At 42.7% G+C, this 17,219-nt stretch overlaps 1 protein-coding gene across 4 annotated transcripts in view; it reads right to left on the bottom strand.

Annotated features, from left to right (window-relative positions):
- DNAH3 (dynein axonemal heavy chain 3) overlaps positions 1-17,219 on the bottom strand; it is a 194,028-nt gene that overhangs the window by 89,404 nt on the left and 87,405 nt on the right. For all 4 annotated transcript variants that reach the window (XM_082670865.1, XM_082670866.1, XM_082670867.1 and 1 more), the window contains 10 exons: positions 16,838-16,930; positions 14,877-14,987; positions 11,407-11,521; positions 9,235-9,433; positions 7,879-7,987; positions 7,537-7,650; positions 6,596-6,772; positions 4,445-4,536; positions 2,445-2,664; positions 1,721-1,855 (listed from right to left, as the gene is read on the bottom strand). In XM_082670865.1, coding sequence (XP_082526991.1) covers positions 1,721-1,855; positions 2,445-2,664; positions 4,445-4,536; positions 6,596-6,772; positions 7,537-7,650; positions 7,879-7,987; positions 9,235-9,433; positions 11,407-11,521; positions 14,877-14,987; positions 16,838-16,930 — 1,365 coding nt within the window. The remainder of the gene's footprint in view (positions 1-1,720; positions 1,856-2,444; positions 2,665-4,444; positions 4,537-6,595; positions 6,773-7,536; positions 7,651-7,878; positions 7,988-9,234; positions 9,434-11,406; positions 11,522-14,876; positions 14,988-16,837; positions 16,931-17,219) is intronic.

Here is a 17,219-nt window from a genome sequence, read left to right as displayed (position 1 = left end):
TAGCGCCATATATTTTGCTTTGGAAAATTGGTTCTAAACTATATAAAAGTTCATCTGTAGGTCTGTAAATTACTTTGGAATATATAAAAAAGTAAGATAAGTTGACGGATGGATGGATGGATGGATAGGTAAATGATAAAGCAAGTATTATAAAATGTTAATTATAAAATCTAGGTGGTGGGTACATGGGTATTCTCAGTAAAATTCTTTCAATTTTTCTGCATGTTTAAATTTTTTATTATAAAATATTGGAAATAAAAGCTCATGCCTAGTTTAAAAAAGTCCATCTATGAAATCCCAACGAATAGATTGGGATTCAATATTAAGTTAAATGAATTGTGTCAAGAGTAGCACATTTGATGAATAGTTGGGAAAAAATTTTTATTCCTAAAAATTTTTATTCTGATCTCAGAATCTGGAGACCTGGGTCCTACTTTGACCTTTAATTCTAAATAACAATATGATTTTGGGAAATGATGATATTTCTGATGTTTGTGGAGATGGTGAGGTTGATTTTGATATGGTGATCAGGCACTATATCTAGCACTTTATGTACTTCTTGTCTCAAAATTACTCTGTGGGGAAGGTTTTACTCCCTCCATTTTACAGTTGAAGAAACTAGGGCTCAGAATGGTGAACGAACTTGCCTAAAATCTCACAGCAAAAAACTGATGGGGGTGAGATTTGAAACTAGGTTTATGTGAGTCCAAATCTGTTCCCTCTCTGGATGCCAGTGTTCTTAAGGAGCCAGGAGCAGATGGAATTTAAGATCCCTTGTAGTTCTGTCCTGTGATTCTGTAGAAAAAGTGCATTTGGGGCTTATTTTATTCGACTTACGACTTTAAGTCAGTTTTACATAGAAAGTGATCCTAGGGAAGGATCCCTGAAATTAGTGTGGAGTTTCACTAAGGTTCTCCAGGGTCAAGACTGTAGAAACAGTTCTTTCACCTATTGGTAACAGCACCCTGATTTTCCCTGAGGAACCACCACTTCATGGTCCAGTCCACATGACTTGGGTGGCTCTGACTCCACCTCCACTTCTGGCAGAGGTGGGGCGGTTATAGTCTACTTCTTATATCTGTAATTGGTTCAGGGATGGTCACGTGACTTTATGAGCACCATTCAAAGCTAATCCTGAGACTTTTGCTGAGGACACTCCAAGAACGATACTCTTTTTCCTTCTGGGCTTGAACATGGGACAATCTAAGTGTGAGGCTACTGGGGGCCCAACTGAAAATGAATTTTTCATGCAGAGAGAGGCAGAATCCAGAAATGAGGACAGGCAGATTCCTAATGACATTATCTAAAAACATGTATCCCACTATGCCTGAAACCAACATATTTCTGTACTTTCCAAGTTAGGTAAGTGAGTAAATTCCCTTTTGTTGACTAAGACAGTTTGAATTGGATATCTGTCACTGGGAACCAAAAAAGTTGGTTTTTGACTAATTCAAAGCCCAATGCCCTGAAAGGTTCTGTTTCATCCCCAAATGATGAAAAAGAAACCCCAGGGAAGATGGTCATAGGAAAAATATTGGATTTTAAAAGTCAGCTCCTGGAAATGAAAACTGAAGGCACAACAGGTTGTTGAGTGTCTTCATCTCTAATCAGGCATCTCCAATTGCTGTCAGTTCAGTTCCAATCTACCATAGTTCTTTCTAATTCCTGACCTCAGCAAACAGTAAACAGGTACATTCCCACATGGGTACAAGGAATCAACCTGGATAATTTTTCCAATAAACCAAGGTACTGGCTGGAGTTTCATCTTTTTGATGTTCTCATTCAGCACTTCCATAAAAACTTCGTAGTCTGGCTTTGGAAGAACAACTCCAGGAAACAAATCTGATATAATTCCCTGTTAACAAAAATTCAAGATGTGAAAAAGATGAATTATCAGATACATAACGTCAACATTTTTCTAAAATGAGATCTACAGGTAGCAGGAATCCTTGGAAAATTCCAAACCTCATTTTTCCTGTACCGAAACTTATCTACAATTACAAATTCTAACAATATCTGTTAAACATGATTTTCCTTCCCCAGAATTTTAAAAGTCAGCAAATATTTAATAAGTCTGTGCTGTCTTTCAGTCATTATACTAGCAATGAACAAGACAGTCAAGATTTCTGTCTTAAAGAGCTTACAGCCTAGTTAGGAAGATAGGCATTAAAATAATTCCAAAAGAAAACTAATTACATTTGATATAAACAATTACTCACACTCAACAGCATATATCCTAACAGTGAAACTGTTTTTATTAAAATCAGGAATTAGGGATATTGCTATTACCATTATTATTTAACATTTGGGGGAGGGTATCTGGCAATAGGTATGCTGGCTAGAGAATGGAGGGGGTGTCAGGAGATGGAAGAGGTGCCGAAAACATTTTTCGTCTTTGGATGTCGAGTCTCAGTGCTTAGCCAAGGTCCCAAACCACTACATACCTGAAATAGAGGGACATCTTGAGCCAAGAACTTGGCCAGGTTGACGTCAAGCAAGGCCCGGAGCAGCAGGACACTCTCATTCTCCTCTGGATACTTCAGCTTCAGGTTGCCAGCGGCAGTGAGCACAGACTTGACAGCACGCATGCCATAGTCATAGTGATGCTGGGAGGAAAGCTGCTCTGAACACAGGCGGTAGGTTGCAACAATCTTCTGGGCAAGACTGGGAGAGCAAAGACATGCCTGCAGACCCTCTAGAGAGGACCATGTCCTGGTCAGCAGACATTCCCAACATGCTTGTGCCCTGTCCCTGCAGAAGCCAGGCCTGCCCACGAACTTGATGGAGAAACCATATCATTTGAAGGCCTCTTCGCAGAGTTACCATAATGAGCTAAGGAAGCACTGTGACTTTCTTTCAAAGGCAGGATGAAAAACAGCAAGCACATACGTATGTATAACATATACTGTACAAGAAGCTATATGTGTCTATACTTTTATCTGTATATATGAATGTGTACGCCACGCACACACACACTTGGGAAGATTACATCAAACGATTAACAATGTTAATGCCTAAAGAGTAGGACTAAGGGTCACAAAGGGGACACTCAGTTTTGCATTTCTGTAACATTACAATTTTTTTCAATATCCATGTTTTACTTTTTTAATTCAAGAAAATCAATTCAAAATTTAATATACTCAGCACACAATACATGTATGCTCATGTGCACTGCCATATTTTATTTTTCCTGGGCACACGGGGGGGAACCACATTTCCTAGCCTCCCACACAGTTACGGGTGGCCGCATCACTGAGTCCTAGCCAGTGGCATATGAATGAAAGGGAAGTGTGCCACTTTGAGGGCTGGTCCATAAAAACCTCCTCCATAAGATCCTCTATGCTCGTGTGTTGTAGCTGTGAGATATAAGTAACCTGGGTCCCTGGGGAAGAACTCCGCTGATCACAAACACCCATTTTAGATTTCTAGGGAGTGAAAAATAAACTTTTGCTATGCTAACCCATTGGAATTTGGAGGTCAGGTTTACCCTAACTAATGTACTTATGCACATTCCCCTTGCAGGGCTCCTCTCTAACAAGACTGATTTACTTTAAAAGCAAAGACTGTGTTGCTCATCAGCACCTAGCACAGGGCTGGGCATAAGGTAGGTGGTTTGCCAATTGAATAAATAAATGAATTGAACAGGCAAATCAATGTAACCCAAGTCTCCTATAGAAAAAATAAACCTCTTATGACTGAGGCAGCCTCTTAGCCTAGGAAGGATGGCACATTCTGTCGAGAATATCTGCAGCCCTTTGCATTAACAGCAAGGACCTCCAGGCCACAAAGACACTGTGGGCCTTGTGGAGATAACTGCAGTAACAAAAAATCAATTGATTATGGGCAAGACAATGTAAAAAGACAAATGTAAAATTTGAAATAGATCAATAAAAGGCATTTTACAATAAATATTCACAACTCTGGGTGCATGTGATAAAGACACTGATGCTTGTGTATGTCTCCGTCTTAGAAAACTGGGTAATACGTGAATGAGAGATAACCAAGTTGATTTGAGTAAATAAATATTATATTGATAACAATGTTAATTCTAAATTATATTAATTTTTCCTCTTCAATCTTGGAATAACTTCATGTTTTTCAGTCTCGCCTTAAGTCATTTAGGAGTGTGTGCGTGTGTGTGTGTGTGTGTGTGTGTGTTAGAGTGAAGGGTAGAGAAGAGATGAGCGATTCTTCCTTAGAAGAAGTCCAGGTGTATACAAATAGAGTGGAGGCCCTTTCTTGGTAATCTGAGCCATTTCCTAGTCAGGGATGGGGTCAGGACCAAGACCAGGGCTATGTGCTTTCAGATCAACTTGTGAGTAAAAGCAGTTTCTCAAGTTTCTCTCTTTTTTTTTCCAATGGACAATTTACCTTGAATCCACCCCACAAAAAGCCACTCTGTCACTCTTTCTTTAGAACGCACTAGAAAGCCAATATAACATACCTTCTGGAGTCTAGAAACCCCATGGAGTAGAGGGAGATTTCTCCAATGAGGGCATAATCTGGCACCATCATGGCCACTGTCCGAAACAAGGCCTGGAAAAGAAACAGCCCTCTAAAAATAAGACTTCATGTAAAGAACCTAAACACATAAGGTGAAAATGGGGGAAGGTACATCTACAGAGGCAAAGAGAAGTAACATGATCATTCAGACCACCCAGTGACAATCAAGGAAAGGAGGGCTGGAGGACAAATCAGTGCAGAAGGACTGTCTTTACTGGACAGATCCACTGCTCCATGAACCTCCCCACTAGCCTTGTCCAGGTACATGTGTCACAGTGGGTCCCTCAGTGGTTGTGTGGAAGGCCTTAGGTGCTGGTATCCTAGCAACACCTCATCCTCCTATGCCAAATGAGCATCATTCAACTATTGGAACTTTCCGGTGTTCAGTGTAGACAGTAGAAGTCATTCAGGGATGCAGGATAATTATGTATCAGGAGAATCCTGAAGTCAGACAAATCTTGATTTGAGTCCTTGTTCTGTTAGCTACTAACGGTGGGTAAGTTATGTAACCCCTCCAGACCTCAGGTCTTTCATCTCAAAATGTACTAACAACTGTGCCCTCTTCATAGTTCTCATGAGAACAAATGATCCTATGCAAGTGAAGTGCTTAAAAAGGTGTGTGGCCCATAGTGAGGGCTCAGTAAACATCAGCTATTGTTTCTAATATCTTGGATCTAATATCTTAGATCTTAGAGGAGAAGTGACTTGCCCAAGTCATGCCGTTAGAGGTAGAGCCAGGGCTAGAATCCAGGCTTCCTGACACCAACCCTGGGTACCTTCTACTATGCCACACTGTCTCATGAAAGTTGTTTGTGCAGATCTAACGTGGTTGTTGGCTGGGAGGGGTGCAGGGGGGAGTTACATCAACTGGGCACTCTAAAATGAGAAATGTGGGTCCAAATTCTACTTTGGTGTCCCTGGCCTATGCTGACCTAGAGAGGAAGAGTCACCCTTAGGGATCTCTCTGACTTCTTTTCCATTCCCAAGGAGGAGGAGGAGTGGCGTGTCTGAATTAGATTCCAGGGAACTAATCAGAATGTGCTTCTAGCAGCTGGAGCATCATGTACTAAAGTCAGCGAATGTCGGTTCTGTCCAGGTCTCTCTTACGTCTTTCACGCAAGGGAATGGAGCAATAACTTGAAGGGAAATCCATAAAGAAGCAGGCCTAGAATTTTCCCTCTGGTTGCTCTTTTCATGCAGTTGGGGTGCTAGGTGCTCTTCCCACAGGTGAAGAACCATTCATCTTGCACTTTGTGTTTTTTCCTTTCATGAGAGCAGCATGCTAAGGTCATCTAGTGCCTGTCCCCTTAAGATGGCCTGGTTGGAATTCTCTCTCTCCTCCTTCAGAGGCACTTGCCTCCTCCCACTAGCAGCAGGGCCAATGCTTATTGTCACAGCTGTAGCTCAGGCCAGCTCAGCAGTAGGTACCAGGGACATACAAGCTCTCTTGTTATCTCTCTAGCTGGTTGGAACAGCCTGCTTTGGTGTGGACACCACTTAGGCCTAACCAGCTTAGCTCCACGTGCTCTAGTCTCGGTCTACCAGCGTTCTCTGTGTTGAACTTTGATGCTCTCTTATAAGCAGATCTGTTTTATTTGGCCTACAGTGATTTTTTTTTTTTTTTTTTTGCATTGAGACAGGATCTAAAAATAAGATTTCATGTAAAAATCCAAATTTCTGGCTTTTCCTGAAAAATGAGAAGATCTGACAATTCCTGCTTGGCAACAGTAGGCTGGGGCTAAGTAGGGGCTGCTGCCTCTAGATGGGGCATTTGTCAGAGTCCCTACCAGGCCCAGCTGGCTTTTCTCATTTATATTAACTGTCTGACCCCTGTAGACAACAGAAATAGTGACACTTCTTCCAGTGATCATTGTTGCCTCTTTGCCATTGGTTACTATGTATATATTTCCTCCCATCTCATGAGACCTAGTTGGGGAGATGGTGGAGTTCTGAAGCCAAGTAACGTCTTTACTTCTCACAGCTGAAAAATGTCAACTGGTCCCATTATTTGGCTTCTCTGTGAGACCCTCGGGTACTTCCGAAGGTTTCTATACCATAAAGTACACCCAGTAGTTACGCACTCAGTATTTACCTTGAGGTTATCTGGCAGCTCAGCCCTGCCAGCATACCCAGGGTTCATGGTGATGAAGACAGCACAGGTTGGGTTCAGAGAGAGCTCAGTGCCTTCAAAGATGAACGTCTTTAGCTTCCGGATAATGGCTTGCTGAATGCTGAGGATCTGCTGAGCTACCACAGAGAGCACTTCTACCTGGAGTGAGAATGGCTGGTTGATTTGAGCTCCTGCTTCTGACAGCCACCAACCCCACTATGCCAAAGTACCCTTCACTTAGCAAAGAAAGAACCCCATCACCTGAGAATAAGACCTTCACATTCAAAATTAGGAGCATGATTTAGGGTTTTGGTAAAGGAAAGGAAAATTGGTGTGTATATGCATGCATACATGAGCATACGTGTGTGTGTGTAAGTAGTTTCCATAGGATCTTATCTTTGTTTTACCTTTGTTCCAGCACCTAGCATAATGCTTCACCCACAGTATGTGTTTATCGGTTCAAGTTGCATGTTTACATTTCCTAATCTCGATTCCCTACCCAAATAGAATTAACCACCCCCTCTTTTGTGATGACTCCTCTGTACCACTGCTATAGACTTCTCTCATATTCTATTTGTATCGTTTAATTTTTATGTCCCTTTGCTAGACTGTAACAGTCTAGAGGGCAAAACCATTTTTTGCTCATCTTTGTATCATGAACACATGCAGAGTATCTGACATAGAGCAGCTGCTCAATAAATTTCTGAATGAGCGAGTGAGGGAATCAATTTGGTGAGAATGTTTATGTGTATAAAATATGCATTTTGTCTCCTTGGGGCTGTTTTTGTTTGGTTCATTGAGTACTTACTCTGTGCAAAGGGCCTTAGAGGAGACACAAGTCCCTGTCACTGAGGAACTGAGAGCCCAGAAAAAAGTCCCTGCATGTCCAAACCCTCCATTCAGTAGCCCAGTAGCAGAGTTACCTCAATCCTGTTGAACTCATCAAAGCAGGCCCACGCTCCAGCCTGGGCCAGCCCTTTGAAGAACTTCCCCATGGCTTTGTAATCTAGACCATCTGAGCAGTTGAAGACCACACACTAGAGAGAGGGAGGATGTGGGCACCATTCAGGATGGGTTTCCTCCCACCTGAACCACCCTGCACCATGAAACAGAGGTGGGGCTCCCCTCTTCCTGTTTCACTGAAGGAGGTGGAGCCCCACTCTGCCTGTTACTCTGAGCCATCTTGAACTTCATGCCAATTCCCCTGGACAGGGGTCCACAGAGGGTTGGGAAAAAGAGTGTGCGGATGGACAGCATTTCCCTACCTGCTTGGCCAAAGCTCTGGCTAGATCTTTGGTGGTTTCTGTCTTGCCTGTCCCAGCTGGACCCTCTGGGGCTCCTCCAAGGTTCAGCTTCAAAGCCCCCATCAGTGTCCTAAGGAGAAGAGAATGTGAACTCAGTGCCAAGTCCTAAGGCACAGGAAAGAAATTTGCTTTTGGTTTATTTTGTTTTGACTCAGACAAGTAATTAAATATTTTTCCCTGATTATATGAGCAATACATCATCATTGTAAAAAGTTCTATTTTACTCAGTGTTGTAACCTCGGCGCCTGGTACATGGGTGACACCTATAAGCATTTGTTTGAATGAAGGATTGAATGGATAAATGAATATATACTTACTAAATGAATCAAAGAAAAGTAAAAAATCCTCATAAACTCCACATTCCAAAGATCATCAATGCCAATGGGATGATGGAAAATAAATACATTTCTCCCACTAGGTTATGAACTCTTGAGTTCAGGACCCATATTTGATTCAGTTCCATATGGCAGGCACAAGATAAATGCTAGAAATGAATGATGTGTGAACTGTGGTTCCACAGCCCCTTGTATGAGCCTCTATAATTTCAGTTAACACACTTTCTTGTTATCACCTGAGGGTGTGTCTCTCCCCCACCCCATTAAGTTGAGGGTTCCTGGAGGTCATACATCATGCACAGGAAAGTTCAAGAAATGGTTGTTGAACAATGAGTGGAATAGATAAATGAATGAAGAACAGAAATCATAGAACATAGAAAACACGTGACTGAGGACTCTGAAATTTAAAAAATACTCAACTACTATTTTTATAATTAAAAAAGTTCTACTCTAAGGAATGTATAAAATCAAAGAAAAATCTAAACATCACAAAACTGACAAGTTCACAAAGTCCAGATTTCTAAAGTTATAAATTCCAAGCAAAGTGGCAAAGCACTCTGCTGAGCACAGAATGGCCATACCTCTTCATCACACTGGGTGGCAGAGCTCCGAGACTCCTTGCTTGGGTCCTTTACCTGGCCCCTTTTTTATCTCTGGTCATGGGATCTCCAGGCACCATCTTGATCCCTGCCACTGGAGACCTTTCTACTTAAGCACTGTGCCATTTTCAAGGAGAGACAACAACGTGCTAATTGTTGGTTTGAACACATTAATTTGCATTAGATTAGGACTCCTACTGGGTTCTCATTTCTGGCCTAAGGCCCAGTTTCCATGCCCATCTGTGGGACCATGGTGATGAAGGGAAAAATTCTAAAATCTGAGAAACTAAAATATAGACGGTGAAGGTAACAAACTCAAGATGCTCTAACCTTCTTCCCCAGGTTTTCCTTTTGGAATTCTCTATTCACCCTTCAGAGTTTACCTGTAGCAGCGGTCAGTGAGGGGCGTAATCACCAGTCGGGAGGAGTTTCCCAGGTACTCATAGCCGTATAAGGCTTCTGTAGTGATCATCTTCACCTGTACATCCTTGGCATCCCAGTAGTAGCGCAGTTGGGAGATCCACTGGAAATCATTCAGGTCACAGACACTGTCTTCAGATAACTTGGCGACCACATCACGAGCTGTGGGGACACAGACGTGGAAACACACACTTGCAGAGCCATCAGCATCCTCCCGTCTTCATGGATTCCTCAGAAGGGTCTGACTGAGGATGTCATCAAGGCCACCCCTCACTATCTCGACAATTTTAGGCTCAACTATCCTCCTCGCCCATCCCCAAACTTCAAGCAACATCTGTATTTATGTATTATATAAATTTATAGTATTAGCTACTGTTATCATTCCCAAACTCTTGGGAGGTTGAACCAGAGGGGTTTGCAATATTTAGTTGCCCCAAATGCTATCTTATCCCCAGTGTGACCCTTTTGGCCCTGTTCCAGGCCTCTTAAGAGAACACGATCTGCCTTGCCTGATACAGTTAGCAAGGGCAGGGGTCCCATGAATCCTTGTTAGATGTATTCTTTCCATGAAGGGGGATGTCTGAGAAACTAACTAGGAGATACATTTCTAGGTTTTCTCCTTTCTGTCATGGGATTGTGAGCCTAATTTACTTTTCTCACAGTGATGGGAGCCCTGAAGTTGATGAATGGACGTAAGTTTATGAGAATCATTCATTATTTTTTAGGTAACTCACAGGGCAAGTGCTATTGTGATCTTAGAACTAGTAGAGCAGCTTGAAATCAGGATTTCAGAAATATAACTTTGCAAAGGGACACTTCTGTAAGTCTACTGCCTCTCTGTGAGAGAAATCTTTATTACAGTAAAATCCAAAACCCTACAGAGAAGAGTCCTTGCAGAAGATTACACCAACAGCTCTTCCACTCACCCCAAGGAATTTAATTCCACACCAGATTCCTGGGAGAACCCAGAGAGTGGTGGCAGGAGCAGGGTATGTGTGAGAGATCCAGGAAGGTGAATCTCAAGGCACTTCGTTGTGGATACCTTCCCTATGCAGTGCATGTTCATGTGTTTGTGCATGAATGTGTGTGTGTGTGTGTGTGTGTGTGTGTGTGTGTGTGTAAACCCAACCACTCTGAGGTATCCTGGGCAGTAACCATGCTTGTACTTGTTACTCCTACCAGTTAAATATGTAGCCAGATGAAGATCACCTTCTGCCTTGTCTCCTCCGGATTTTATGCTAGTCTATCCAAATGAAATCAGATTGAAATGAGCATCAGGGATTGAAATGAGCATCAGGGAGTTCCCTGGTGGCCTAGCGGTTAGGATTCCAGGCTTTCACTCCCGTGGCCCAGGTTCAATCCCTGGTCAGGGAACTGAGGTCCCACAAGCCGTGTGGCCAAAAAAGAAATGAGCATCAGCCTCACAGAGAGTGAGATGCATGAACTGCCAGTAGGAAGTTGGGTATGTAAGCAAAAGAGACACTGTTCCCAGGCAACAAGTTTGGTCCAGCCCTAGTTTCCTTGGTGATGAGGGCGTGACGGTGTGGGGGTTGTTTGCTCTACATAAAAACCCTGGTTCTTCTTCCTCCTTTCCTCCTTCTCTCCTTCTCTCTCTCTCTCTCTTTTCTAGGAAGAGCTGGAAGGCATCCTCTCTTACCCATTCCCTCCCTGCATCACTGCCCATTTCCAGTCTCTGGGTTTGGAATCAGACATAAGTTCAAATTACAAAAGCATCTCTGCTATTTACTAGCTGTGTGCCTCTCAGCAAGTTATTTGCCTCTATAAACCTCAGGCTCTTAATCTGTGAAATGTGTATAAAAACAAGACAATGTATGTCAAGCACTTAGCACAAAGCTTGGCACCAAGTAAGTATTCAAAAATGTTCATTAAGATCAGTACAGGGAAATCGATCCGAGTTGGTAAGTCTCAGAAACGTTGGGGATGGGAGGGGAAAACATAAGATGGAGATACACAGAAGCACTGACTCCTCTCCTTACCCCCTCACTTACTTTCAGTTGGAGAAGCTTCTTCCTAATGAGAAAAGGGACCTGAGTCATTCCATCCAGAAGGGAGAGAGGCAAGCCTGGCAGCTCTTACTGGACAGTCAGTAATGCAAGGGAAACCTCCTTGCTTACCGTGGACATCAATGACTGTGAGGGCCCCAAGGGTGAGTCGAGCCCCACTGCTCAGTTTTCCTCGCACCAGCTGGACAATCTGTGCAATCTGATCATTGCTCTTTTTCAGAAAATCCTAGCAGGGGAGTAAGATGGAACAATGGGTTAAACTGGATTCTCTTCTGGTAATCTCTTTTCTGGAATGACACCATCCACAACCCCATGGTCCAAACCAGACTCCTGGATGTCATCCCTCAAGCTCCCTTTCCCTCACCCCTAGTCATTAACATTGAGACAAATTTCAAATGCATTACGCTAACTGAAAGAATTCAGATTTGAAAGCCTAGATACTATATGATTCTATTTTATAATATTGTGGAAAAGACAAAACTATAGGGACAGAAAACAAAATGGTAGTTGTCAGAGGCTGAGAACAGGGGAAAGGGTTGACTACAAAGGGTATGAGGAAAATTTTAGGGTGTTTGGAACTATGTCTTGACTGTGATGGTGGTTACATGACTGTATGTGCTTGTCAAAATTCAGAGATGCACACTAAACGGCTTCCCTGGTGGCGCAGTGGTTGAGAGTCCACCTGCCGATGCAAGGGACACGGGTTTGTGCCCCGGTCTGGGAAGATCCCACATGCCGCGGAGCGGCTGGGCCCATGAGCCATGGCCGCTGAGCCTGCGCGTCCGGAGCCTGTGCTCCGCAACGGGAGAGGCCACAAGAGTGAGAGGCCCGCGTACCGCAAAAAAAGAAAGAAATGCACACTAAAAAGGGTGAATTTTACTATATATAAATTAGGTAGTAAACCAGAATTAACAAAATACCTGAAACTCAGATTAAAATAGACAAAGGAGATATGAAAACTAAATGCATGTAAACATGCAATCCTGGATTGGATCCTGAACCAGGATGAGTATAAAAGGTTTATAGAATAGATAATAATATTGTATCAATGTTGATTTCCTGATTTGGATAATTGTACTGTGGTTATGTAAGATGTTAATATGTGGGGAATCTGGATGAAGAGTGTATGGGAATTCTTTGTATTATTTTTGCAATGTTATTTGCAGGTCTGACATTATTTCAAAATAAAGAGTTAAACAATAAAAATGAATTAAAAATGGGACTTCCCTGGTGATGCAGTGGTTAAGAATCCGCCTGCCAACGTAGGGTACACAGGTTTGAGCCCTGGTCTGGGAAGATCCCACATGCCACAGAGCAACTAAGCCTGTGCGCCACAGCTACTGAGCCTGCGCTCTAGAGCCTACGAGCCACAACTACTGAGCCCATGTGCCTAGAGCCCGTGCTCCGCAATAAGAGAAGCCACCACAAAAGTCCCCGCACTCCAACGAAGAGTAGCCTCTGCTCACCGCAACTAGAGAAAGCCCACACGCAGCAACAAAGACCCAACACAGCCAAAAATAAATAAATAAATAAATAAAAACTGAAAAAAAAAAAAAAGAATTAAAAATAAGTGAGACCACCCTAGGCTCACCTCATTTTCCCCACTTTCCTGTTATGGTCTTCTTTGGCAAATGATTTTAACCCTCTGAGTCTCAGTCTCCTGATCTGTCAAATCCCAATAATTATAGCTATTCTTCAAGTGGTTTTGAGGATTAAATAAGATAGTGTATGTAAAGCACTTGGCACAATGTCTGGTGTGAATAAAGCACCCAGTAAATAGTGGTGGTTGTTATTAATTATAATATCCGTAGTACATAGCAAAAAAAAAGCCTTTTTGATGTGCCCCCATCACCCTCGGCGTGTCTGTAAAGCCGCTGGTGATGGAACTGCCCCCTGCATCTCTCTTAACCACGTGCATTCCACAGCAATTCTGCACCAAACTGCCTTCAGTTGCTGGAATGCACCGTACTTTTCATTGTCAGACTTTTGCACATTCTGGTCTCTCTCTCCTCTCTCTCCTCTCTCTCTCTCTCTCTTTCTCTCGGGAGTGCTTTCTCTTGTCCCTATTCATATTTTATGTCTCCTCTTAGACACTGTTTTTCTGGGAAATCTTCCCCTCTCTTTTCTCCTTCCTTCCCATGCTTTCTGGATCCCTGTACTTTCAGTATCATAGTTCTATAAAAGAGCCTTTTTATCTCCCCCCACTAGACTGTAAATCCGTGAGGACAGGGACCATGACTGTCTCATTCACCTCTAATTCCCTTTGCCTAGCAGCAAAGTCCCAGTTGCAACGTCAAACAAATATTTGTTAAATGAACAACGGGTAGATGGATGGATGGATAGCAATTCTGTACCAACACCTTTAGGATGCCAAGGCACATCATTCAGCATTCATTGTACTCCAGGGCTTGAGTGTGTGATGGGAAGCACTCTCCTCTTTTACAGGTAGGAAAACTGGGGCACAGAGATACAGTCACAAAAGTCAGAATTTTTTAGTGTTTCTGAGGTTTGAAATGATGTACATGAAAGCAGTTTGCACGTGTAAAGTGCAACACATCTTTTAGGAATTATCAACAAGATATCTGTAAAAAGTGAAACTTGGTCAAATACTAATGTTCTAATTTTAATGTATAAAGCAAAATATAGTAAATTAAAATATATTCTAGCCACAGGCAATCATATTGTATATAGGGGGAATAACAGGAATTCTGATGAGATAATCATGGGAAACTATACCATGGTAAAAATGTTGGGAATGGAGTTACCATGTAGTCAGTCAAAAAATATTTATTGAGCAACTACTATGTGCTTGACACTGCAATAACCCTCTGAGATATAATAGTGAGGCAAGGAGACATGCCCCCTGCCCTGTGGGGTTTATAGGCTAGGATCTAAGTACTGAATAATTTACTAGCATCTCATTTAACCCTTCACAGTAGTAAGGTGTGGTGCTACAATTCCTTCCATTTTATAGACAAGGAGACTGAGGTTCAGGTTATGTAGCTTGACCATGGTCACATATCTAACAGTTGGAGGTGTCAGAATTTGAACTCAAATCCATCCAGGTCTTGAACCCTCAAGTACAGAAATTGGTGGCAGAGTTAGCTGGAAATACGTGTGTCCGGATCTGAAGACAAGCAGGACCTGAGCATTCTTGGTCTCAAGAGAAAGCTGAAGGAAAAGCTGGAGATGGGTTAGTGTTGGACTGGAGGTGGTAAGAAGGGATATGGTGCAGGAAGAGTAGAGGAAAACAGGACCAGGTGGCTTCTTGGCCCAGGAAGAAGATGAGCAGTCTCTGCTGGTAGAAATTCTGCCGGGTTGACAATTGGAAGCAAAGGCTGAAGAAACAGGATACTGCAGCCTAGAATTTCCGTCTGGGAAGAAATGTGAGCGTTCTTATACTACAGAACTCCAGGACAGCCCTAATTCCCAAATCTCTGTCCCAAAGAGAACCCTGCCTTCTGTGACACCATGGGGCTGTTTATTTTTTTGTTTAGAAAAATGGCTACTCTAATTATATGTCATTCAAATCATAATCAAGCTCAAATCTCCTCTACAAGCTTCATGACAGGCTCACTTACCGGTAGGGTCTTTTCAACCAGGGCTTGGGAAACCTCCTGGGTCCAAAAGATGGAGGAGACACAGATAACCACCTGGCCAGGCCACTGCAAGACCCAGTGATTACGAGGGACCTGGGAAAGTGCAGTAGGGCACATTGTAGGGTCAGTTCATCTTATGTGAGTTAAACTGACTTCCTAAAAACATCTACCACCATCTTACCCCCTCAACAAAAACAAAATTCATCCCCAACCTCCGAGGCTACAAGGCTTGACGTTTCTGGGATTACGGAGTTATGTCTTCCTCCCTGAATTTTATGAAAAAGAAAAGGATCATCACCAACAATTTCATTAACTCTGTCGCCTATAAGTTGTCACTTGCCAGCTACCTCTACAAGGATTAAGTTATGACCTGCTGCAGCTGCTGACCTTCAACACCCCCTGCAAGGAGTTCAGGGTGGAGATCAGGAATGAGGCACTCTGTGCTCTGGGAAAAACTGGCAGAACAGGTCTTCAGATAATTAGATATTTTCAGGAAACCATTTTATGAGCCCAATTCTTGCATCTCCTCGTATCTAGGAAAGCACTAAAACCCTTCATGGTGACATCTGCTCCTCGTGACTAGCAGCGACCTTCACGAGACCAGCAGCAACCTTCTGCAAAAAATATGTGATGATTGCATGTACTCCCCCTTCACCAAAATCCCATATACACTGACCTTCCCCCCTACATCTTTGGAGCATTTTCTGAGAGATATCTGAAATGCTGTCTCCCAGTCTATAGTCCTCATTTTGCCCCAAATAAAACTTAACTCACAACTCTCATGTCGTGCATTTTTTTTTCAGTCAACAACTCCTTTCTTTTTTTTCCTTTAATGCTCCCATCCAGGGATTTTACATAGTTATAATCAAGGTGTTGTTCGGAAGGTATTTATATAACTACTCCTTTTGATAGCTACATAACATTGCAGTACTGCCCCACGATTTTCTTAGCCATGACCGCCCTAACTTTTTTTAAACTATAGATAGGGAAATTATAGCCTGAGGGACAAATATGGCCATATCTGTTTTTGTAAATAAAGTTATACTGTAATACAGCCACGCCCCCTGCTGAATCCATCATCCAAGGCTGCTTTTCTATTAGAAAGGCAAGGATAAATAGTTGTGCCTGGTGTATATTGCCTGCACAGCTGAAAACATTTACTATCTGGTCCTTTACAGAAAAAGTTTGCTGTGTCTGGCTACAGATGCAATTGCATGAAATAACTTCATACAGGTAGCCGTTTTTCTTTAACTTAATTTTTGATTTGTAATATGTCATGGGACAAAGGACTGGTCTTTCATTTACAAGGCAAATACTACTGAGAGGGGCAGCAGGGTCAGTCCTTGGTGCTTAGTGGGAAGGTGTTAATTGAATACCCCTTTTTTTGATGGAAAAAGTCCTGGGAATAGGGGTGGGGGCCCCAAAGTGAGGAGCACCTAAAGTAGAGGAGAGTAAATATCTAGTCTGCCAACATTAACCTTGCTGGGAGCTGGCTAAAGAGTAATTGCAACCGGTTCTTTTCCCTTAGGCCTTCTGTTACACAGGTCACCTAAAGCTTTGGGAGCTTAATGAGTTGTGCCCTTCAGGGCATGTGTAATGTTAAAAAAGCCTGGGGGAGGGGATGCTTAATTGGGGAGGGGCTCTAAATAAACCGCTTGCCATCAATTATTTTCACAGAAAGGACTGCCCCACAGCAAACAAAGGGTTCTGGCTCACAGGCTATGCTAGTGTCTGCTGCTTCTAACTGCGAACATTCTATATTCAGAAATACATAGACTGCCCCAGGATTTACAGGGAAAGGAGAAAGAGGCACAGAGGGGTCAGGTGTTACTCAGCAGGAGAGGGGTGGGTTTTAGCAGAAGACAGGCTTCCATTTAACCTTGTCCCCAAAGTTCTTGTTGGTGTACCAACACCCTGGCATGTGTACCCCAATTTTCATTTACCTGGACATATGCTTCAATCCCAAGTCTAATAACTTCCTTCATACTGGCAAGCATCATCTGTTCCACCTGCTGGAGCCATCTTTCCACCATGCCCTGTGGGTTGAGACAGACAGAGAGGCAGTAACTGTTAGCCAAGCCTGGAGGGAGGGACCATGGGCAGAAGCCAGCTTTCTCTCTGGACAGAGCTGGAGGGAGGCCAAAGGTTTGCACACCTTTAAGCCAGTATTCTTTAACTATTGGTTTTACACTTATTTACTGTATTCTAAGAAGTGTATGTCTCAAAAAAGGGGCAATAGGGAGTTTTTAACATGCACTTCTTTCATATCATTTTCTGGAAGACAACTGTAAATAAAGTTATTTATGTCTCTCTCAGGAGACAAAT

This window comes from Grampus griseus (assembly GCF_964374135.1).
Source record: "Grampus griseus genome assembly, chromosome: 14".
Classification (NCBI taxonomy): Eukaryota; Metazoa; Chordata; class Mammalia; order Artiodactyla; family Delphinidae; genus Grampus; species Grampus griseus.
Note: the sequence above shows the minus strand (reverse complement) of the source record. Positions and strands in the feature narration are given on the sequence as shown.